The sequence below is a fragment of the Micropterus dolomieu genome, linkage group LG07 (genome assembly GCF_021292245.1).
Source record: "Micropterus dolomieu isolate WLL.071019.BEF.003 ecotype Adirondacks linkage group LG07, ASM2129224v1, whole genome shotgun sequence".
NCBI lineage: Eukaryota > Metazoa > Chordata > Actinopteri > Centrarchiformes > Centrarchidae > Micropterus > Micropterus dolomieu.
The window spans coordinates 21463201-21486904 of record NC_060156.1 but is presented as its reverse complement, the minus strand read 5'-3'; the positions used below and the strand labels follow the sequence as shown (position 1 = coordinate 21486904).

The following is a 23704-nucleotide window of genomic DNA, read 5'->3' as shown; positions in this document are numbered from 1 at the left end:
GGGGGGGGGGTCATCAAAATCTGGACTTGTGGTTTTAATTGTTTATATTAACTCATATTTACTTCAACATGGAAATCTGACTGGCCACAGGTTGGACAATCATCTAAGTACAGATTGAGGGGTCATTGTGGAATAAATAATAGTCTTAAGTCACCCAGACCTGTTATTTCAGATACATACACATACAAAATATTAACACTGTATTGTTTTTATTATAGGGTCTTATTCCAGTGACATGTAGTACCAATTTCAAGCTCTGATAATCCTTGTGAAATTAATTTAATCAATATCACCCAGACTCTCTTACCTCCTATGTACCTATGAGATTGTCAGGATTAAAAGTGGTAGCATGTACAGTTTTAGGCGCCTATATTTCTGATATTAAAGAAAATGTCATTTAAAAATAGAGGCAAAACAACATTAAAAGCACACATGTATATATTAGGATTAAGTCAATGATTGTTGAAATTTAATAAAGTAAGCTCATAAAAGTGTGTGACAGACAGAAACATTACAAAAGACAACAATAGTTCCTTTTACTCTTATATTATATTCTTAGTAAGCTGGGAAAATTAATCTGACAGCAGCACACCAATGCCCTTGTTTTGAGAGTCACCTGGGACCATGCTATTTCATAAGCTGTGAACTGGAACCAAATAACTTAATGTGTGTTTCATGGGAAAATGGGAGCGGAGACCCATGTGGAAAGCGCTGATGTGAAAGGAAAAGCATGGGATGCCCAGCTGATAAACAGAGAGCCTCCACCTCCATCAGGTCACATCCTCTACCTTTTCTTCCTCACTCCACTTCCTGTTCAGCTCCCACATTCACTTTTTTTGGTAATTTCTCCTCACTTCAGACTGGCTCTGCCACCATCTCTTCTCCAATCGCAAATCACAGACTTCAGAGTGGCCTCATTATACTTTAAAGATAAGAAAGTGTATAACTTTCTTATGGTGTTTTTAAAGCCTGTCAGTACCGGCCCGTGAGACCAAAAAAATGACAGAATTTGTTTTTAGTGACATATGCTTAAAGCTGCGGTAATTAATGTGTTTATAATAACAATGGATCAAATGACTATGTGTAATGTGAAAGGGGTCACTCGTAGTGGCAAAATCATGGTTCACGTCCAAGTTCTGTGTTGTTGTATGCATAACAATAACAGTGGAGCAGATGTTGGCGATTAAATTCTTAGTTCTCAGGGTCCCTCCAACATCGCTAAAGTTAGAATCCATACGTACAGTCTACCACATAAAGCTTATAAAGGAACAGCTTGTAAACCATAGTTATATATATATATATATATAGATGAACAAATTGTAAGCAGTAGAAAACCAGGTAAGTAAGTAGGTTGAGCAAATACAGTAGAATATGTATGTACAGTACCAGTAAGTATAATGTAAGTATGGCAGTGGTGTACAGTGACATTCATGTATCATACAGTGCAAGTTAGTGATGAGCTTGAGAGCTCAATAGTAAGGATTAGCGTCCTTATGGCCTGCAGGACATCCCTGTCCCTGAGCCTGGATCAGGGTTCGCCTGGTGTTGCAGAAAGAGATGCTACGGTATAGCAGAACAGTTAGTGGCTGATTATGATCTCTGATGAAAAACATCTGCGTTGGCCGGGAATCGAACCCGGGTCAACTGCTTGGAAGGCAGCTATGCTCACCACTATACCACCAACGCCTGTGTACTGAGGCTGTGCAATACTCTGCTCCTCTATAGTATAGAAGGGCTTAGCATCTTTTGTTGTGGTTTTACAGCTTTACTGCACATTTACTGTTTGGTTTAGAGTCAGCTCTCATCACCCTCGTTTCCAGCAACAGCAGGCAGCTGTTTTCAGCAAACAAGCTCACGTAAACCCACTGTCCACGACCTACTCAGCACCAAACAGCAGACAGACAAGGTTAGCGACAAGCTGGTGAACATATTGGAGCATTTAGCAGCATGAAGTTTTCCTGAAAATAAACCTCTTTTGATTGTTTGAATAATGAATGTCTGGCTGGAAGTAGCATGTTGTAGTCTTACAGAGGACGGAGGAGATCGGGGTTAAATGGTTAGGCATACAAAGATTGTAAATTCAACACGGGAAACTGTGATTCACGCTCCATCTCCTACCATCAGACAGCATTGGTTTCTTTTAACCATGACGGCGATCTTTCGCGAACTGAACCAGATCTTAACTGTAGAGGTGGCAGGCCATAAAATTTTCATATGACTCGTTGTTTGGAACAGTCTAATCAAATAGGAGACACCTGAATCTGTTCAGCTCTCCACATGTCAAACAAGTCTTTTAGACTCGCTCCAGAGCCCATCAGGTCACTCTGCAGTCTTGTGTGCATGACCGGGCTGCTGCCTGTCTTCGCTTCACTTTTGTGTTTATTGTGTTTGGACGGAGATGAAGCAAGGCAGCGAGGCCAGACTGGGAACGCCTGGCGAGATGCTAACCGTCACTGGTGGGGGAGGCCTGCCATACACATACCCAAGGGAGCCATCAAAACAGACCTGTAACTGCACACACTACTACCTCCAACTTTACTCCAAAGAGTCTCGTCTTTTTTCCACATTTTGTCATTTTTCTCTGGGCATGCAGGGACAAGTCTTTGAGTTTCACTTTGTGTTCTTTTGCTGGAACGTTCTGGTCGTTTATAATCTGCTCTGAATATCAGTCTTTTTTTTCGCTCCCTATACGCCAACATTTTCCCCCTCTGCAGTACCTTACAGCAGTTCAACTTTTCTTTTTTACCTTTCTCTGCTCACCTCTGCTTCTACCCATACTCCCATCCAATCCTTCCTCCACACCGCTAATGCCTGTTAGTTAGATTGATAACCTCCCGCTGCAGGAAACAGACTCGTTCCTCTGTTTCCTGCTGTGCTGTAGCTCCAGAGACCTTATTAGTTTAGAAATGGAGTCACGGGGAGGGTGTGTGGAGGAACAGTGTTCTCTGATTGTCAGCTGACTCCTGTGGGACTAATAATCTCAGGTTGCGAAGTATACATGAGAGGTGAGGTGTGTCACGGATGGTTCAGGGAATTATAACGTGCAGTTTTTTCTCTAATCCATGAAGATCTGATCTGAAATCTAATTCTGCTTCTCTCTCAGCTCAAATATGGGATCTTTAGATTAGACATGTCTCTTTCCCCAAATGAAAATTTATGTGGGTGTGTGTCCACAGAAGTAGAAGAAGATCAGTTGGATTCTTTGCTGAAAAAAATTGGAGTTTTGGAAATTTCTTGCAAAGAGTTAGATCAATATCTCTCTCATGTCTGTCCATTAAGTGGTAAACTTATCTTAGCACATACACTGTAAAAAAGGATTCTGTGGTCATGTAGATTTGAATTAATGTATTAGATAAAATATATTCAATATGATTGTGTTTTTGATTTTGAGGCAAATATTTAATTAAATTTCAAATAAAAATGTTAAAATCCACCCATTTTAGTTAAATAAAACATAAGCATTGTATTTATCTAGTCCCAAATAGAGTGAATATTGAGTAAATTAATGTAATCAGGCAAATTTTAATTAAAAAGCACTTCCTGTCAAGAATTCCCATAATGCATGGCAGTGAAGGGAGTTCTGTTAAAATTAGTTAATAAGTCTCCTATTTGTTTGAAATACAAAATTTACTTTGTGAATTATGTTTTTTTAAACGTGTGTGTTTAGAATATAGTGTTTTTGGTTGGTAATTGTCATTCTTGTGGTGTTTTTTTGTTATACAGTCTATGGTTTACTATTGAAACCAGGAGTAAAGTGCCTGTTTTATTTGATAAGTTTGGCTGCACTGATCATTGACCGTTGTATTGAAAGCAGTTCGCATCCTTATATGTAGATGATTAATACTCAATTATATATCATTGACATATAGAATTAAATAAATTTTTATTGGCAGTAATTACACATTAGGGAGTTTCTTTTTCAACTCGATATTTTTGTTTAGGTTATAATTAATTCTGTACTGTTTTCTATTTGAATCTACTCATATTAAATGGATAACTATTAAGGGTATCATTTAATTAATATTTACTCAATACCAAACATTGTGAAATTTAATTAACAAAATTGCTTGTAATCTGTTGCCTCTTTTTTATTGAGTAGATATGGTGTATCTTTTCTTACAGTGTAGATCTGGTAGCACGGGTGATGTCTAGCCTGGCGCTGTCCAATGTAAAAAATATATCGGCAACTCCACCATGATGCACTGTATCTTGTTTGTTTATACAGATATGTAAACTTGACAAATGTTATGTGCCACAGCCAATAGAATAGAATAGACATCTCATGTGTAAGTTGGTTTTTGGCCTCACAGACATACAATTCTTGATGAACAGAGGAGCCGTTTGCGCAGCACTTCAAGAAAGAATTAACTCATCCTAAAACTAGGGTTGGGCAATAAAACAATGATGATAATTAACGTAATATAATTTTCCTCAATAACAATATAACAAATGTTCAATATATCGTCAATAAATGTTTTATTGTATTTATTTGAATCATGAACTAATTAGCACTTTTTATTTTTTCAGTTTTTCTTTTAATGTATTTATTTTATATTTGTTAAAAAAAAGATTTTATCATAGTTGTTTTGAATGTTCTACCTCAAATTTGTGAAGTGATCCAATGTTTGGCATTAAGTGTTTGTCATGTTCGGACCATAAAGAGTAGTTTAACCACATAATAACCATGTGTTGTTGTTTTTTTTATTTCACTCAGGAGCAAAAATCAGCCTTTAAACTTGAAATAAATAATGATTTGACATTTATTGTGATAATTATCAATATCGAATGGTATGAAATGTTTTTACCGCAATAACATTTTTGGCCATATTGCCCAGCCCTACCTAAGACCACTAGCCATTGTTATTATATTGCCGTTTGTGTACTGATTAAACAAACAAGATGCATCGTGTTGAAGAGTGAGATCTAGAGGTGAAAGTATTTTCTCCCTTTGCAAGGATGCAGGCTAGCTGTTTCCCACATTCTAGTCTTTGTGCTAGTGTAGCTCAGAACGTTTTATTTTGAATCAGATGTGCTTGATTACGGTTTAAATGATATGACTTGAACGCACATTACCACGTATACTACATGAGATTGAAACCGATCTTCATCTAACTCTCGGAAAGAAAACAAATAAGTTTCTTTCCCAAAATGTTGAATGTTCCTTTAAGTAAAAGTGGCAACACTGATGTAATAAGTATATTTCTCTGATGATATCTATGTGCTTTTACTCATGTTTCTGAAGAAAAAGTACTCATCATTATAGAATGTCCCTTTTCAGCATGTTACATCAGTATAAATCCTATAGCTGGATTATTATTAGTGATGCATTTAAGCAGCAGTTTAATTCCATGGCTGATTGAGATGGGGCTAATTTTACTTTACTTAAGAAGATGTATTGTAGTCTGCAAATTAACTAATAAATACAGCTGTCAAATAAATGTTAAAAGTAAAAATGTCATGATTTCACTCTGAAAGATAGTGGAACGCAGTACAGGCAAGTGAATGTCCTTGTGTTTATCCCTTCAGATAGAAACCACTATGAAATGTGTGTGTGCATTTTTGGTGACCTTTCCAGTTGGACCTCTCCTACTGTTTAGCCAGATGTCAGCACTTTATTTGAAATAGGAGTGTGTCATCCTGTAAATCATGTTGATTGTACTTCATACTGTAACATAAACTCCTGTCTCCTCTCTCTGTTTCTTGTCCTTTCTCTCCCCCTCGCCCTGTGTCCACATTGCCTCTCTCGCTCTTTTTTTCTCTCTTTTCTGTCGTCCTCTGCAGGTCTGATTACAGTCCGTTGTCCTCAACGAGCAGTAAGTAAACCAATGGCGACATGAAGCATTGCTAACAGTGACTCAAACACACAAAGCTAAGGCTGAGGACTTTATCTCCCTAATACACACTAATAAAATAAATCCACTCACAGGGGAGGATTGTGTGTGTGTGTGTGTGTGTGTGTGTGTTTAGTGGTCCTTATGGCCAGCAGCAGATTTTAGGGAGAACACTTAGTCTGGCAATAACAATTGTCTTGACTGATTATTATTGTCTTCCTCCTCTCACCATAGCTTACATTTACTGTGATGTTGCATGCTAGACATTTTGCACATTGGACATAGTAAATGGTTGGGAAAGGGGGAAAACAAATTTGGCTTCAAGGGGAAATTAGATTTTATAAAATTAACTACTAAATTGGAATTGGAATTGTTTTCAAAATTCAAAACATGGACAGAATAATCTGTGTAGCTGTGACTTTTAACTTTACAGTATTAGCATTTGACTTTTTGTAATTTTTTTCATAATCATAATTTCTTGTTATTATTATTGTTTCATTCAAATTGATGAAAGTGTGGCTGACTCCCATTGTATTTATCACTAAGCCATTGGAAATCAGCTTTCAAAATATACATGATACAGATCAGCTACTGGATATTGTTTGTGTATACGTGTTCATAAGTGCTTGAACTATGATGTCGCCACTTGCTGCATGCACAGTGTCTGACTGGTTGCCAGATTTCCAGGCCTTTCACAATGGGAGGATTATATCCAATATTATCCCATTAATCTGGTCTACAGGAAGCTGCGTTATCCCACCCGCACCACTCCCGCAAGTCAGGAAGTACAGGGCTCCATGCAAACACACACACTCACACACACACACACACACACGCACACGCGCACACGCGCACACACACACACACACACAAACACACACACACATATAGAATGATCCAGCAGTGTCTGGTTTGGTCTTTCCCCTCATGTTTCCTGTGTCTTTCCTGTATCAGATGAGCTTTTTCCCATTATTGTATTTGTCTCTGTCTCTGTCGCCACTGGAGGTCAGAATGGGGAAAATTTGTGCACAGGCACGTTGTCCAGGAACTTTAAATACATGGGAAAGTGTGACCGCAATTAGATAGACACTACTGGACTAGAACTTTATATAATTTCTACCATTTCTCCATGGAAAATACTCTCTGATTGGTTGGCAGGTGTTTACTTTGTATATCAGGGCACCTCAAATGGAGCTCTGATCACTAGTTAAACCACTGCTCTATATAAACGTGCAGGTACTATTTACTGCTGGTAACCATAGCATGTGACGCTATGTACCACACGACTCAGTGATAAAATGGACCTAGCCAAGGGTTAAACTGTAACTGACTATAAACAAACTTGTATGACAATTTGAAAGCAAATTTGAACTACACCTTTTTTCTGTAGTAGGTGGCAGTGCCATCAGTGCGATAATAAACTCTGAGGTGTCCTGGTGTAGTAAATATAAGAATTAGTGAAGGGCTGTAGCATTTTCACCCTTGTTTAGTCCATAATTTTTTAATATCAGTATCTTAATATGTACAGTGTTGTCACTTTGTAGTAACCTGTTACCACGCCTGTTCTTACCAAAATGCTGTCATGCACACATATTTATCTCATTATTATCTTTTAACAAATTCACACTTTTGGATGGCTTTTGCTCATTCTCCTGAGGGGTCTTAATGCTGAGTAGCTGGATCAGCCTCCTTAACCTGCCCCTAAAATATGTTCATAGTTTTCATTAGTCATTTTCTGCTGCAGTGTCTGTAATTTTTGCCTGAAAAAAAAAGAATTGACAAAAAGAAAAGAAGTTACTGAGCGCTGAGTGACTTGCTATATGTCAAACCTTTATTGGCCCACAGGGAATATGTCTGGCATTAAGCGCCTTCACAAATGGAAAAAAGAGTTTTAATGACATGGCAGGATTCTCTCAGGTTTGACAACAGTGATGAGTTCTGAAATGATTGCAAATCACAGGAAGTCTCCAGGTAGTACTATTTTTTTGTCTAATACTGGTTCTGAGACGCAATATTAGTTTATGAAAACATACACATCCTACAGACAAATGTTCACTTGAGTCTCATACTAATGATCACACTATAGATGACTCAACAGATTGATGCAAACTGCTGTGGTCACAGATTATCCAGCGTCGTGGACAATATAGAGTCATCTGTCTCAGCGCTGTGTGTGGCTGCCTGTTTTTGTCCTCTATGTGTCTGCATTCATGCACATCAGTGTGTGCTGAGGAGTTCATTCGTAAAGTTGCATGCTGCATCAGTCTCCCTCGTCTCCTGCCTCCGCAGAAGTATATTTAGGTTCTGGTAGAGAGCGTACTCATGTTTATACAGGTGGTCTTAACACCTGACCTTCGACCTCAGCCCAGACTAGTCCTGGAGACAGACAGATATCCTGCTAAACCACCAACATCAGTCTGACTGAGGTTAAAATCTACTTCACTGTAGGTCTTATGTAACTGAGACTGGAGGGATTCAAATGGCCTCAGTCTTGAAACTACATCAATGTGTTTGAATCTAAATGTAATGAGTATTAAATTACCAATTCTTTAGGACAGTGTGTATGTTACTGTTATCTACTCAGCACCTCCACTGGTGCAGTTGAGGGTTCAGCTTTTAACACATCATTTGAAGCTTTTGTAAGCCTATCCATAATGCTAAAAACCCAATTTAAAACACTCTATAATGTAGTGAAACTTGCTTGTATCAAGAGATGAAAAAGAAATCCCAGTGGGATGAGTAAAAATGACTTCATAAGATTTAGTGAAACTAGCATAAAAATATAGCCACCATAAAATGCTACCTGAGCTGAAGGGATAAGGATGGCTGATATTCTATTTTTTCTTCTTATTGTCACATGAAAGGCATAAAAAACTAAAAATGTGTTAGTTCAACTTTCAGTACTTTCTGGCTTCCATACCCTGCCTGTGGCATCATGCTCCATGCATATTGATTCCTACAGAAGACGCAAACCTTTGAAAACTCTCTCAAATATATAGTTTAGTTTTTACAGGAGGAAGTATTGCAATTGTTGGGGACTATTTGCAGAGGTGGATTAATCCACATTTGGTGCTTACAGAGTATTTCTGGATGATACATGCGGGATTGAATCAAAATAAACTACAAGTGTGTCAACCAGAGCAACAGTGTGGCTCACTGATGTGTTTTAATGGCAACAACAGAGCTCTTTCGCACAGAGGAATAAGATCTATCAGACTTTATATTACAAAAATACTTGTTAGAAGGATCAGTTCATTGTTGTTTTTGGTCTTTTCATGGGATTTGTTGACAATAAGAAAGTTATGGAATATCGCCTGATTTGTCCTTTAAAATTAGTTAAAAATAATACATCAAACATACAAGCTACTTCTTAAAATAAGAATTTAGTGTAATTTTTCTTTCAGTATCTGGGATATTTGAAAAGACACTTGAAACAAGTTGATGAATAAACATCTTCTAAGACTCAGTAACAGACAATATCACAGGCTAAGATGTGGTGTTTTTGTTGTCTATTGCCTTTAGGTGAATTTGTAACAGTGATCAATTCTTTAAAAAAAAAACTTTTATCTAGTTAAGGACTTTGATATTGCTTAAGAGTTAGCTTTTATCTGGTTGAAAGTAGTCCTATCAAGACAGAAAGTCTCTTTTATAGTCCAAGTAGATTAAAAATATTGTTTAAATTTAAAGATGATCTCACTTACAATGTAGTTTTTGCAGTGTTAAAGATTTCATAAATGCAAATGCTTGAGCAACAACACTCAAAGTTAAGAAGTAGAAATTGTAGCAAGAATGTCATGCAACAACAGTGACGGAAATCTCAGTTCTATGCGTAATCTGTCTTTTATGCTGTGTGCACTGGTGTGTGCAGCATCTTTGAGCGTTCAATAGAAGGAAAAATAGATTTTGATTCAAGAGGCTTCAACTGAATCCCACCCTAAACACTTAATCACACAACCTTGCTTTCTATTGGTCAAAGCAGACGAATGTCCATTCAGCCTGAGTGACCTGTGACCCTGCCCCCACTGGTTTGTGTACATATATGTAAGACAGAGGGGGTCGGCTGTCAGAGTAATTAATGTTCTGGGGCCTGAAGGGTGTTTTAAACTATACAGAGGTCACACTGTAACAACACAAAGATGCCAAGCAGAGACACAAATACAGAGGCAATAAACAGACTTGAGAAGGACAAGCTTGATTTGTCACACTCCACCTACCTAAAAAATATACTGTAGATGTATTTATTACTCGCAGATGTAGACTCGTGAAAATTTACACCCCGGCCAGCATCCAAAAAGAGAAAAATTTGGATGAAAGATGAAAAGAAAACATGGGATAGATTCAGGACATCCAACTTTTGCAGGTAATTGTAAGCAAAACAAAGACTGTGAAAACATTTCTTCCTAAGAAAGAAATCAGAAATGAAAGGAAGATTTCAAAACATTGAATAGAATAAATGCTTATCAGCATATTGAACAGTTCAGTGAGTCTTTATTCCACAGAGGTCTAGACAGGATTGATGGTAGTCGAACAAAAGCCTGGGAGTCACAGGTTGACGTCAGGGATCAGTCTGTCACCAACAGATGTCTGCTCGCTGAGACAAACACATATATCTGTGTGTAAATGTGTGCAGATGTATCCCTGTATATGCACTTTACTGCATTCACGAAAAAATAAATGTAAAAATATCTTGTTTTGTAGACACATCACAATGCTAACCTTGGTGACAAATAAAGCGTATATCCAGTGGATCCCCAGCTAAACACTTAATGTTCAGTGGTAGGAAATGTTTGGTTTGCATTATCAGTTACTTAATACAGCACTGATATGATTGTGGGACAGTGAACAATTAACACAGAGGCTGATATCAATTAGGTAAAATTACAAAACAGCAACATTGAATCTTTTGTGCATTAGTAAGCAATTTGAGTCATACAAAAAAGGCGGACCCTTCCAGTAGCAATGAAAACTACTATATTGAGAGGTAGTTACAGAATGTTATTACACTGAATCACACAGGTCTGCTGTGGTTTTGAGTGGCATTTAGAACTGCTGAACATCATGCAGATGTCTAAAGCTCATATATCTGGAGGCAGACAAAACAGAAACTGGAATATGTAAAGGTTCATTATTAATTTTTTTTATTTAATTTTTTTTTGTTTTTGCTAATTTTAGTTTGTAGGTTCGGACTGAAACATCCATGCGCGAGAACTTTTTTCTGTATTTTCTGTTGTGTTAGTTTTGAAGTTCTACTGCAGCACCAGTGCACTACAGTTACACATATTTTCTTAATTTAACTTGAAAGTATTTTGCTGTACAAGTGTTTGTGTTTTTGCTTAGAGTTGATATTTATAATTTAATTTCTAGTGAGTTTTTTTGGCGTAGGTTTTGTTTTGGATAACACTGTAAACGGCACCTAGGCAACTTTACTGATATAGCCCAATATCACAAATTTGCCTCAATGGGCTTACAATCTTTAACGTATATTTTTGTGCATATTTTAGTGCACAATACACTACTGCATGTCTAACTGTCCTTTATGTGATACCATACGGACAAAGTTAACAAGATTTCATTCAGTTTTTGACATAGAGTGGTGGTTCTTATATAACTGGAGTTACATCCAGGTAACTTGTATATCTCCTTGTCTACATTACTGAATTTCCTTGATGTTATCGTCACTCTCAACAATCTGTACTGATAATAAAAAACACAAGCCGCCAATCACAATTTTTTCTGTCCCCACCCCATCTTTGTGGCCACCATAGCCCCGACTTGTACTTACAGTACATAGGCTGCAAAGCCACGCCATAAGCCCTTAAAGTCACAACTCTATATTTCTAAGATAAGATTCTAAGATAATGTTGCTTTATGTATTTTTTACTCTCAAATTTCAGTATCAGTATCAACTTTAGTTCTGAGATCAACCTTCTGCTTGTCTTTGTGTGTAACACAGAGTGTAGTGTCTATTACAGCCTCATTTGTTAAAGTGCTTACTACCTCTTTGCCTTTCATCAGCTCAGACACGGGAAGATGACGCACTTGTCTGTGTTAGAAGGACAGTGCTGAGTATCCTTTTACATGCCAAACCTGTTGCAGTGATGTCAGCCAAGGCACTTTCAGTACAATCGGTTTGAATAGCACCTGATGGATCAAGGACCCGTAATTGCTCAGCGCATACACACAAGACACACAACCCATTGCTTTCTCCCTAGTTGAATGTTGCGTATGAGATCCAGGCTCTGCCATAAGGCAGCTTGGATTAAGTGTTACCAAATGTGCGTTTTCCAAATTGAGGTTTGGACTACGAGGCCGTGATCGCAGCTAAATATGCTGCAGTCAGCTGCAGTCAGCTGCTTGTTAATGGTTTCATTGAAACAGCTTTGTCTGTCAGCCTTGTTGCGGGCCCTTCATGATAATGACTTAGAGAGTGTGTGCTCACTGAGTGCACATTCAGCGCAGTCTGTAAATAGTTGCACAATGAAATATGTTTTGTTGTTTTGGCTCTGCACTCCAGCACATCATGAATACCAAAAGGAGACAGGGCCTTTTTAGTCAGGGCCCAAATACTCTGGAACAGTCCCCCAGAGGAGAACAGAGCTCGCAGAGTCTGTTCCTGGTTTTATCTCACTTCTTAATACACATTTATACAAAAACCTTTCAAAGTGTGCTGCATATTTATGTTTTTATTACATATTTGTATATTGATTTGTTTATTTTATTTGTATATTGATTTGTTTTATTTATTGATTTTGAACCACTATGGCTCCACTTCCACCACTCTGTCTGTTACTGATTTTTGTTCGACTTGCCATAAGGCACTTTGTTACCTGTATTGAAAAGTGCGATACAAATAAAGTTAAATATTTTCACAGGTCCACTTGGTTCATTGTAACCAAGACCTGACCTGGGACCATAGCCTGGGACCTACCAGGACCATAGCTTGGCCAGGTTAAATTTATATTCAGTCTAATGATGTCTGGTTGCACCCCAATGGATCCCTCCCCAAAAAACACATTTGAAGGTGCAGGATCAGGACCTAGAACTCAGAGGCTTCTTGTTAAATGTTGGTATTTTTATGCTGCTGCTGTGTTTTTCTCTGTTTAGCTCTTATTAGCCAACCCACAACTTTACTGTTATGGTTCCCTCTCATCACTCTCATAGTACCGTCATCAGTGTTGCAGTGAAACAGTTCTAAAAACCCAAAAGACATTAAAAATTGGCCAGAAACACAATTTCAAATTAATGCTAATGTTGCTCTGTATCTGCTGGATGTGTAAATAAGAAACTATTTAAACTTTAAAGGTGATACTGTATGTCAGTGTTGTGTTCATAACTTGTTTCTGCTACTTCCAAGTCACCAAAACAAATCTGTTATTGCTGCATTAAGTACATAACATGTCCCACATACAGTTAGTTTCACAAAGGAACTAACCTGAATCAGGGTAAAACCTCTGGTTTGACATTTTGAAACAATTATAAGTGAGTAGTTAAGGTTTTACTGGACTGACTTTACATTTAAATTTCTTTGGCACCAGTCAGTGTTGGAAGCTGTTTTTTCTGTCTTTTTACCAGATGACAAAAAGGGGCCCCCATCTTGAATTTCCTTTTTCAGTTGTTTTGACTTACACTGAGGGCCAAGCTAGCTAAAGCTGTGACTGCAGTACTCATACACACACACACACACACACACACACACACACACACACACACACACACACACACATACACACACACACACAGAGGCCTTAGTTGAGTTTTTGCTGCTAATCACTGTCATATGTGCAGGGGCCACTAGAAGGCGTGTTGTTTTATCTTACGTCACGTGAACATGTGCTGCCGGTTAGCACTGCAACACAGAGCGAAGGTAAAAGTCTGTGAGTATTAGAAAAGACAGGCCTGTCTAGAAATGTGCAAATTGATTTTGTGTGTGTTGAGGATGGTTGTGTACATGCATGAGTGTGTATGTAGTCTGTCAAGTCAGAGCATCACCTTCAGCTTGAAGACTCAAGTGGATTAAGAGCTTAGAGACACACTCCTCCAGAGCTTTACACACAAACCCCCTTCATTCCCTTCACAGGATTGGGGTGACTTAATCTCTAATTTATTCTTCTCATTATCCTTTATTGCTAGAGGAAAACATCAGCATGAATGCACAAGGTATTGAGTTGTATTGCGTGTACCAAAAAAAACACAACTCAGTACCTTGTGTATGTGGCTGTTGAGTGAATTTGTGACAAGAGATGCATTTGTGAATCTACTGAATTTAGATTTTTAAACTAATCTTACAGTAAACCACTCACTATGTTGATTTCTTAACCTTTAAATGACTTAAAATTACTCATGTATGCATTTATTGAACCTTGATTCATTGAGGTTAGTCAACTACAAACAAATACATTTTTACAAATGCCTGGCAAAGGCCTGAAGGTCGTTTGATGAAAACGAATGAGAAAAATCTGACACAGCAAGAAAGCTAGGGTTTGGGGAAAGCGCTACTAAATAAAAATAAAGGCAAACTAAGACTCTGTTGCTAGTTGAGGATGTACACCTAGCTGAAAGGAATGCAGTCTAATGCAACAGTGCTGCAATAAATCCTATCGTCACTACTTTTTTTAGAGAGGAGTTGATTCAGTTCAATTCAATTTTATTTATATAGCGCCAAATCACAACAACAGTTATCACACAGCGCTTTTCATAAAAGAGCAGGTCTAGACCGTACTCTATGATGCTATTTACAGAAGCCCAACAGTTCCCACCAAGAGCAAGCACTAGGCGACAGAGGCAAGGAAAAACTTCCTTTGAAGAGGCAGAAACCTCGAGCAGAACCATGGCTCAGGGTGGGCGGCCATCTGCCTCGACTGGTTGGGGGTGAAGGAGATAGAGGGAGAGAGAGAGGGATGGAAGGAGAGAGAGAGCGAGAGAGAGGGCAAGAGAGGAACAGAGAGAAAGAGAGAGAGGGATGGAAGGAGAGAGAGGGGAGGGAGGCAGCCTACACAATATACACACAGAGGTACAGACAGTAAATTTGCTATAGACTAAATGAAAAATGGTAGAGCAATTTATAGTAGTGTTAATGATAATAATCGTAATGTTAATGATTATAATAACAATAATAACAATAGGACTAGTAACAATAGTTGTAGCAGAAGGTGTTGAGCAGGAACACGGGAGTCAAGCCGGGGGATAGTCAACTTTATAAACATTTTGGAGGATGTAGTTGGTGGTGCTGTTGAACCTAATAAACTGAAAAATGACTGTTTAACATAAGTATAACAGTTTACACTAGAAACAACAAGTAGCTCAACTAATAGTGTTAACATACAAGCAACAAAAATGCAGCAGAACCAACATATGATTTCAACATATATCATTCTGCTGATAAACTGTATCATGGTATGGAAGAATTTAAATGCCTAAAAAAAGATATATCAAACAAAGAAATAAAGTTAAATACTATGAAATGTTGCCATGGATGCTTACAGGTATTTTGATTGGCCAACACTGTGCAGCGCTGATTGATTTTGCCAGTGCTACACCAATATGCAGTATTGGACTGTTGGAGTATTAATGATAAACCTGATTATGACCAAGCCTGTAACAACTTCTGATACTTGAAAAACAACCAGTGCTACAGACATAAGTCAGCTGGTCCTCAGAATGTATTGTGTAGTTGGTTTTGCTGCATGTGTGCCTTTAAAAGCATTAATTAGCGTTCTTGAAGGCGAATGAAGGGTGAAATTCTCAGGTTTGAGTGCCTGGCTAGGATTTGAAATATATAATTGGAAACTAATCATCCACGTGTTTCAAACAGTTTTTTGTCTGAATATCAGTTAGATGCCCAGGAGATACTGTATATACTGGATCTAATGCGATCAGACAGAAATAAACGAGTGCATGGCCCTCGGTGTGTGTGGGAGCCTGTCTGTGGCCTCGATCCTGACCCAAACTTAGATTCTTCTTTAATCCCCAAGTAATTTTAGGTGCCGACTCCTAAGAACTTTGGATGATGAGGAGACAGGAGATGAAGAAGGAGGAGGAGGAGGAGAGAGGCGGGGAAAGAAAATACCACATGAAAAACCAGACAAATAAAACAAGTGGAATGAAAATGTAAGAGCAAGAAACGGAGATTTAAAGGAAGAGAACCAAAGCAAAAGTAATTGATGATACCTCCTTATTTATTTTCTGCTCTGTTTGCTGTATTTTTGTACAATTTGGACAAAGGTCTCTATTCCCGTTTCAGGTTCTAACTCCTGAAGTTGGAGTTACTGTAGAGAAATCAAGCTATCTGTGTGACAGTACAATGTGATCACGTATCATGTTTGGTGTCTTTATGCCAGCTACATGTCAGGGAAAGAGACATTTATTCTGGGATGAGGCAGACGATTATGAGTGTGGTGCCCAGTGCATGTGTGCGTGTGTGTGTGTGTGTGTGTGTGTGTGTGTGTGTGTGTGTGTGTGTGTGTGTGTGTCAGGACGTCTGTGCCCTGGCATCCAGCTTAATCCTACAAAGATCTTACTTGATCTTGCTGTATTTATCTCTTCAGACAAACTGAACCACATGAGGACATGTTGTGTTAGGTTTCGGATTTGATTGCATTTGACCTAATCTTTATAAACAGATATCTGCATAAGAAGGCACAATCTGTGGGCAAGGAACAAGATTTTGGTATCCAAAGCATTCTGGTTTGCTTGTAGTAGTAGCTTTGGCTGAAATACGGTCTGGAAACTGATCGGCTATTATCGATTTAGCTTTTTATCAGTCTCGGAGCACTATAGATTAGCATTTTATTATCTTTTTAAAAACTTAGCCAGTGGGTTTCAAGATTGCAAATACTTTGGTGTTTTGAACCGAATAGTTACAGTAATCATGCGAATGAATAAAATACTTCTTACTTTACTACTGCGATTTCCCTATTAAGTGTGGAAACAATATAGAGTATATAAATAAAAACGAGTCTTGGAGAGAGTATAACATGTTTATTATTTTGTTCTTCATTATCACTGTCGTCCCACACATTGGCAGAAATTGCTGTAGGATCCAGGGTGGGGGTCTTCAGAAGATATCCCCTGCAGCTCACCTCTTCCAACGTACCCTGTGTTTATAAGAAAAACAGAACAAAGTCATACTCTTGATGTGCTCTCATACAGTGTTTAGATTTGTTTTTGTTTCAGACAGTGTTTTTTGTTAGCAACAAGTGACTTGCTCAGCACAGTATGGCTGTGCCCTATGCATGTGTTATTTTTGACACTGATGTGTTCCTTAGGTAAAATCAAAGAAAGAAACCACTAAAGTCTGTTACCATAAATTGCTATAGGTAACAAGTTATTAGTGGTGAGCTAATATTCGCTAACAAACGTCTAATTGAAACGCTGTTGCAGTTTAAAGTGTTAAAGTCATCACAGGTTTCATCAAATACGTTAACGTCAGGGACACAACAATAACACCCAGAAATATGCAAAGTATATCTATGGCCAAAATCATAATTTAAGAGTTTATACGTTTTTAATTGATTGCATGAATGAACTCACCCGTGACTCCGACGTTTAGGTGCATACCGCCATCTACTGTACAGGAGTGTGTAACACACACATAATTCGCAATTTCCATTTTGACACTTGAAACTACGTTTAAAACTATCTTTCTACCAGATTGCTGGAACAGCATTATAATAGCACTATCATTAGCATGACAGTCTTCATTTATCAGTTCAAAAACACCAAAGAACGAGGTAGAAATAGGGAACAAGACGCAAGCTTTTATTTTGAAATGTAGAAATTAGCAATAGGCACCAGACGAGAGGGCATGAGACGGGAGGCTCCAGGCTGCTGCCATACCCGTCTCATTTATTTCAAAGGTCTGGCTCCCAAACGGTGCTTGTTGTTTTTATTTACAGACATTAAAAGCCAGAGAAGGCAATTAAATTATATAATTATAAACTCCACACTTTCTGTGGTCTCAGTTGAAAATGTTAACATGACGATTTTCTTGACCAGAAATATAAAATCAGGGTCTTTGATGACTTGTTTTGTTTGCGTCACTCCAACATGTTGAGACATTTGACAAAGACATCCTGCATTGTGGAGTGAAAGAACTTTATAGAGATTCTCCAGTTTTCATTTTACACCCAAAAAGAAACAATATACATAACAAGAAGACAAAACTAAGTTTAATTGTCAAAATTTTAAAACATTGTTTTTGCAGATTTTATACCAGCCATCACACTGTTTCAAATATTAAAAATATTTGTATATCAAACTGTTTGTTTATCATTCTGGGCCCTGAGCTGACCATGATGTTGCTTCTCTAATGGCCACCTTTAAGCAATGTTTCCTTGTAACCTGAGCTTAACATTTAGAAAATGTCATCTCTTTGGTCAAGTAGAAACTCTTCCTTTGCAAAGGCCAACGGTACTCTTGAGACTGAACCTGCCCCTGTTTGGCCTCTCTGTTTCATGGAGGGATTCTGGCAACAGCCACACAGTCTGCTGTGCCAGGGACAAGAAGGCTGTGTGTCCTTTCCCAAACTGCCTCAAAGCAGAGACGAAATGGGACAAGTCCCCCGAGAAGTCAGATAAAGACCATAGAAAAAGTGCTCCAAAAAGAAAGAATGAGAGAACATGGAGATGAGGAGATACAGTGTGTGTGTTTGTACATGTAACTTTCAAGAATGAAAACACTGGCTAAATATGAACATTGCAGTGGTAGTACCTGTGCCAAGGTCCCATGCTTTTCCAGGTCAGGGGTTCAGCAGAAAGATACACCTGAATGCATAGCTCCTGCTGTGGTCTGGAACATTCCTCCGGGCTTCAGTAATGACCTCCTAATGGCACTAATGAGCCTCCACAGAGGAGCCGTGCTCCACATGGGTCTGGTGGAAAGGAGAGGGGAGCGAGGGCAAGGGGGGGGGGGACAGATAGAAATTGGGAGAAAGTAGGATGGCATTGAGAGATATATCGGGATATCACTTGGTATCTCTCTTTAAACATTAACCACACTGTAGGTGCCATGTACAGATTTCATTCTGAAACTATTGATGTTAAATTTTAAACTATAATGTTTTGTTTACAGGCAGCATGGTTTCTTTGTATGTCTGTAATAATGTCTAGTTTTCCAAGGAAGGTTAAAATGAAGGAACTGGACTTGGTTGAAGATACTCGAAGACGTTTCGTCCCTCATCCAAGAGACCTCTTCAGTTCCGCCTGACTCATCTATTTTTACAGCTAACTCAGCCATTTTATCTCTGTGGGGTCTTGTCAAAGATGATCAATACCACTGCTTCATTAGTGCTCCTGGATGTTGTAACGAGAGTTGTTATGGTCGTTCGAGCCAACCCTGATTTTAACCTTCCTTGGATAACTATGACCTGGATGACTGAGAACCTTCACAGACAGTGTCTAGTGTTTTTCAAATTCAACAAGCAGATTGTAATTTAATCTCTTCTTCCCCATGTCTTTCTCATCCTATTTCTCTTCTTGCCCTTTCTACCCTCTCTTGTCTTGTCTTGATGCTGTTGTATGTGGAGGTGAGTTATCCATGGGCGAGTTCCAGGATCCCTTCCTCGTCAGCATCCACCTCATTGCCGACCCTGGCCAGGGCAAGTTCCTGCAGCGCGCTGCTGATGCTGTGCTGGCGTGGGTTCACCCTGAGCTGCAGCTCTTCCGAGTCTCAGAGCGGGCCTCCGTCTGCCAGCGGCACTGGCCTAAGCACCATCAAAATGGCAGCCCGACTGCAGCCTGCCAGCCGGCCCTGGCAGTTATCCTATTCTTCCAGGAGGCATACGGTGGCGAGGAACAGATACTGATGCTGCACCGCGCTCTGCAGAGACCACCTTGGCGCTACCACCACACTGAAAAAGTCAGCAATGGCCGGCGGATGCTACCGCTGACACCATGCAGTCAGGACTTTTTCACTCTGTCTCCTGGCACGCCGCTCTGGGCTGTGCGGCAGGTCCATTATGGGAAAGAAATCGTGCGATTCACTGTTTATTGCCGGCATGAAAACTATGTCTACATGGTGCGGCTTTACAAGCTGCTGCTTCAGAGGAGGGTAGCACAGAAGAAGGAGGATTTTTGCTTCTTTGTGGTGTACTCCAACCCAGAAATGGAGATCCAGCTGTCATTTAAGAGGCTCCCGCGAGGTCAGAGTCCAGTGGTGCTGGACTCGGCAGTGATGGAGGTGAGGGTACGAGATGTCGGGGCACTGGTGCCCCTGCTGCCACACCCCTGCAGCCCTATCAGTGAGGTCCGCTGGCAGACAGAGGACTACGATGGAAATAAGATCTTGCTGCAGGTGAGAGTACTTTCTGTTGGTGCCAGTTTATACCTGCACCAAATAAATCCATTCTCCATTTTTGAATTTTTGAGTGACAAATACAGTATAATACACTATATAGTAACATGTGGCCTTTTGAAAGCACTTTAACCTTTTGCTCGTAACTCCTGAAACATAAGGCTTAGAAATAAAATAATTTTTCCCTGATTTCCTTGGATCAAGACAAATCTGTCACTATATCAATTTCTGTTATTACAATAACAAGTGAAGCTCTTTTCTCAGTCAGAGCACTGTAGTCACCAGGTTGCAGGACAGAATTACAGAAAGAAGGCCTGTTTACTTATTCTATATCTGTGTTCATAAATGTGTATAAGAAAAACAGAGGGAAAAGTCAGTGTCTTGGGTGAAAGAACAAGAGAAGCAGAGCGAGAGAGAACTGAAGGAAAAATGGGTGTAAAACAAATTCTGCAGCCAAAAATAACAAACTCATACAGCAGACAAAGCACCATAGCGTCTCCTAAATTTGTATCCATCCAACCATAAATGTATGTTCATCCATCCTTCATCCAGACTGTCAAAAGTGTGCACACATCTAACTGTTCAAAAATGATCAAACAAAGATGTATATCACTAGCAAACGTGTGTGAATGAACGCACGCACACACACAAAATGGTCCTTGTTTGGAGGGTATCGGTTTCATAGGGGATATGTGTCCAGGCAGTGGCAGATAAGTAGTTTTGAAAGTTAAAGCCGATTAAGCAGCAGGTCATTAGTGGGAGTGAAACAGCACTGAGGGAAACAACAAGCTAATCTATCATGACAATGGACCATATGCATGATGCTTAACTGCCACCTGGCCTAAAGTCATGTGGTCGGTTTGAAATATGGTTACCCCAAAATGTCAAACTAATCCTCTAAAAATAATCCGTGTATTGAGTTGCAGAGTCATGGTAGTATGTTCTGTAGTAGTTCTGGAAGTGTTCTTTAATGATATCCCTAGTGTTCATTGACCCAGAAACACAGTTTAATTATTTCAGCTTCTTTTCTGAGGAAATAGTGTTTTTTTCAGTTTGATATGGCTGATGGCTCTAAATATTATAATACCAAACCATACGTAGAAAACATTGTTTCAGTGTCACAATTGGAAACTAAACACTGCACCACAGCTGCCAAATTAATCCAACCCGAATCTGAAAGCGGACGGATTTAAACTGCTGATATGACTGATTGTTTTACCAGGTTTCTATGAAGTGCTTTAGCTCTCCACTAGCAGCTTGAGAATTTGAAGCTTTATGATTGGATGTTTCATAGTAAAGTGCACCAAGGGAGTCTTCGTTGACTGTACATAGGGGTGTATCTTGGGTTTTTGTCAAAGAATCATTCTAACACAGTTATTTAAGTTTTATATTCATTTAACTGAGTTTCATTTCCATCCAAGCCTTGGAAGTGATCCAAATGTCAGTCACCTGACAATGTGGCTACAGAAATGAACAACAATAACCAAAACAATGAATTGATTATCAAAATAGTTAAAAAAAATAAATAAATAGGTTAAAGCAACATTATGAAAGATTTGGTGTTTTTGTGACTTGGCACCCCTACTTTTTCAGAGTGTAATTCACCACTGTCGTAAATAAGGACAGGTGTACACGTCTGCCATGACATCCATCTTTGGAATACAGAGCATGTGTATGTGTGAGGTTCTCAGTATAGTATGTGAATGTTTTTATGTGTATGTGAGAGAAAAATAGCCACTCATACTCCAGGCCCGGCGTGGCAATGGCAGAGACGCCTTTCTCCCTATTACAAGTCAGTGTGCCATCAAGATTATTTTTGAAGCTGTTATTTTAATTTTCTATCAACTAATCATTTCGGCTTTGACATTTTTTAATTTAAGTTAACATTTATTAACTTCAGTCATACATTTTCTTGCTTCTGCAGTAACTTGTAGTTGAGGATTAGTGTTCATTTGTGGTGTTTTTGGCTTGCCAAGGTAAGATCTCTGGCTGACCGTGCTCATCCCAACACAACTAAAGCTTAGAGTAAGGGTCTGATCATTGCCATGTCAACAACCTCATTACCCAGCACCCCCTGCTGTGGCTGCTTACCAGAATTGTAGCATGTTGTCCTCACGGAAAACTGAACAGATACTGTCATGATGCATTAGCAGACGAAGGAACGCACGCTTTCCCCCCTAAACATGCACAGAATTAGTTTTAGTAAATAACAAATGTGTGCCGTTGACCTGCAGCATCTTTGGGATAACAATACACACACACAAACCCGTCCTGCTTTGGCCTCCCTCAAGTGTCATCATTTTTTAAACCGCAGTGCTCAACAGTGGGTGACAACACTCACTACTTCTTTGTTTCCTGTGTGGAAGATAAGTATGCAGCCGCACAACCACTTTATGGCTAAGAGGGAAGAAAAAGTGACAGAATAAGAAAGTGTGAAGAGAGTGAGAGAAGGATAAACAGGAGGCAGTAGACTGCAGAGGAGAGAGAAAAGAGGACAAAGTTGGTTAATAAGAGAGGAGAGACATTGACATTGGGAGAGAGGAAAACACTGGGGATTTGTTACACTCTTTCACTTTTGTCTTCATACATACGGACACATTTGTACTCTCATTCTTGTGAGGACCCTCATTGACACAATGCATTGTGTCAAACTGGCAAAATCCAAGGACAGAACTGGCAGTGCAGCAACAGACAGAACACTCATCATATGGCAATGACCGGACGGGGACTGAACAGAAAAACCAAACATATATACACCAGGGACTAACAAGCAGGGCGGGAGCAACACAGGTGACAGCAGGGGAAACAGAGACAGGCAGGCAGAGAGACAGCAAGGGAAACCGAGAGACAGGGAAGCAGAGAGACAGCAGGGGAAACAGAGACAGGCATGCTGAGAGACAGCAGGGGAAACAGAGACAGGCAGGCAGAGAGACAGCAAGGGAAACAGAGAGACAGGGAGGCAGAGAGACAGTAGGGGAAACAGAGACAGGCAGGCAGAGAGACAGTAGGGGAAACAGAGACAGGCAGGCAGAGAGACAGCAGGAGAAACAGAGACAGGCAGGCAGAGAGACAGTAGGGGAAACAGAGAGACAGGGAAGCAGAGAGACAGCAGGGGAAACAGAGACAGGCAGGCAGAGAGACAGCAGGAGAAACAGAGACAGGCAGGCAGAGAGACAGTAGGGGAAACAGAGAGACAGGGAAGCTGAGAGACAGCAGGGGAAACAGAGACAGGGAAGCAGAGAGACAGCAGGGGAAACAGAGACAGGGAAGCAGAGAGACAGCAGGGGAAACAGAGACAGGCATGCAGAGAGACAGCAGGGGAAACAGAGACAGGCAGGCAGAGAGACAGCAGGAGAAACAGAGACAGGCAGGCAGAGAGACAGTAGGGGAAACAGAGACAGGGAAGCAGAGAGACAGCAGGGGAAACAGAGACAGGCAGGCAGAGAGACAGCAGGGGAAACAGAGACAGGCAGGCAGAGAGACAGTAGGGGAAACAGAGACAGGGAAGCAGAGAGACAGCAGGGGAAACAGAGAGACAGGCAGGCAGAGAGACAGCAGGGGAAACAGAGACAGGCATGCAGAGA

At 39.7% G+C, this 23704-nt stretch overlaps 1 protein-coding gene, 1 long non-coding RNA gene and 1 other non-coding gene across 4 annotated transcripts in view; 1 reads left to right on the top strand and 2 right to left on the bottom strand.

The window, feature by feature from the left end:
- Positions 1-23704, top strand: part of LOC123973447 (protein FAM124A) — a 30076-nt gene that overhangs the window by 991 nt on the left and 5381 nt on the right. Inside the window, exons 2-3 of one of the 2 annotated variants that reach the window (XM_046053486.1) lie at positions 5782-5813; positions 19354-20120. In XM_046053486.1, the coding sequence (XP_045909442.1) occupies positions 5782-5813; positions 19354-20120 (799 nt within the window). Of the gene's footprint in view, positions 1-5781; positions 5814-19344; positions 20121-23704 lie in introns of both variants that reach the window. The other variant, XM_046053484.1, reaches the window with a different exon arrangement.
- Positions 1615-1686, bottom strand: trnag-ucc. The gene has a single exon. It is a non-coding gene; the product is annotated as a tRNA-Gly (tRNA).
- LOC123973448 lies at positions 16813-22543 on the bottom strand. Its single transcript, XR_006825623.1, has 3 exons — positions 22212-22543; positions 18540-18699; positions 16813-16924 (listed from the first exon to the last, which is right to left on the bottom strand). It is a non-coding gene; the product is annotated as an uncharacterized LOC123973448 (long non-coding RNA).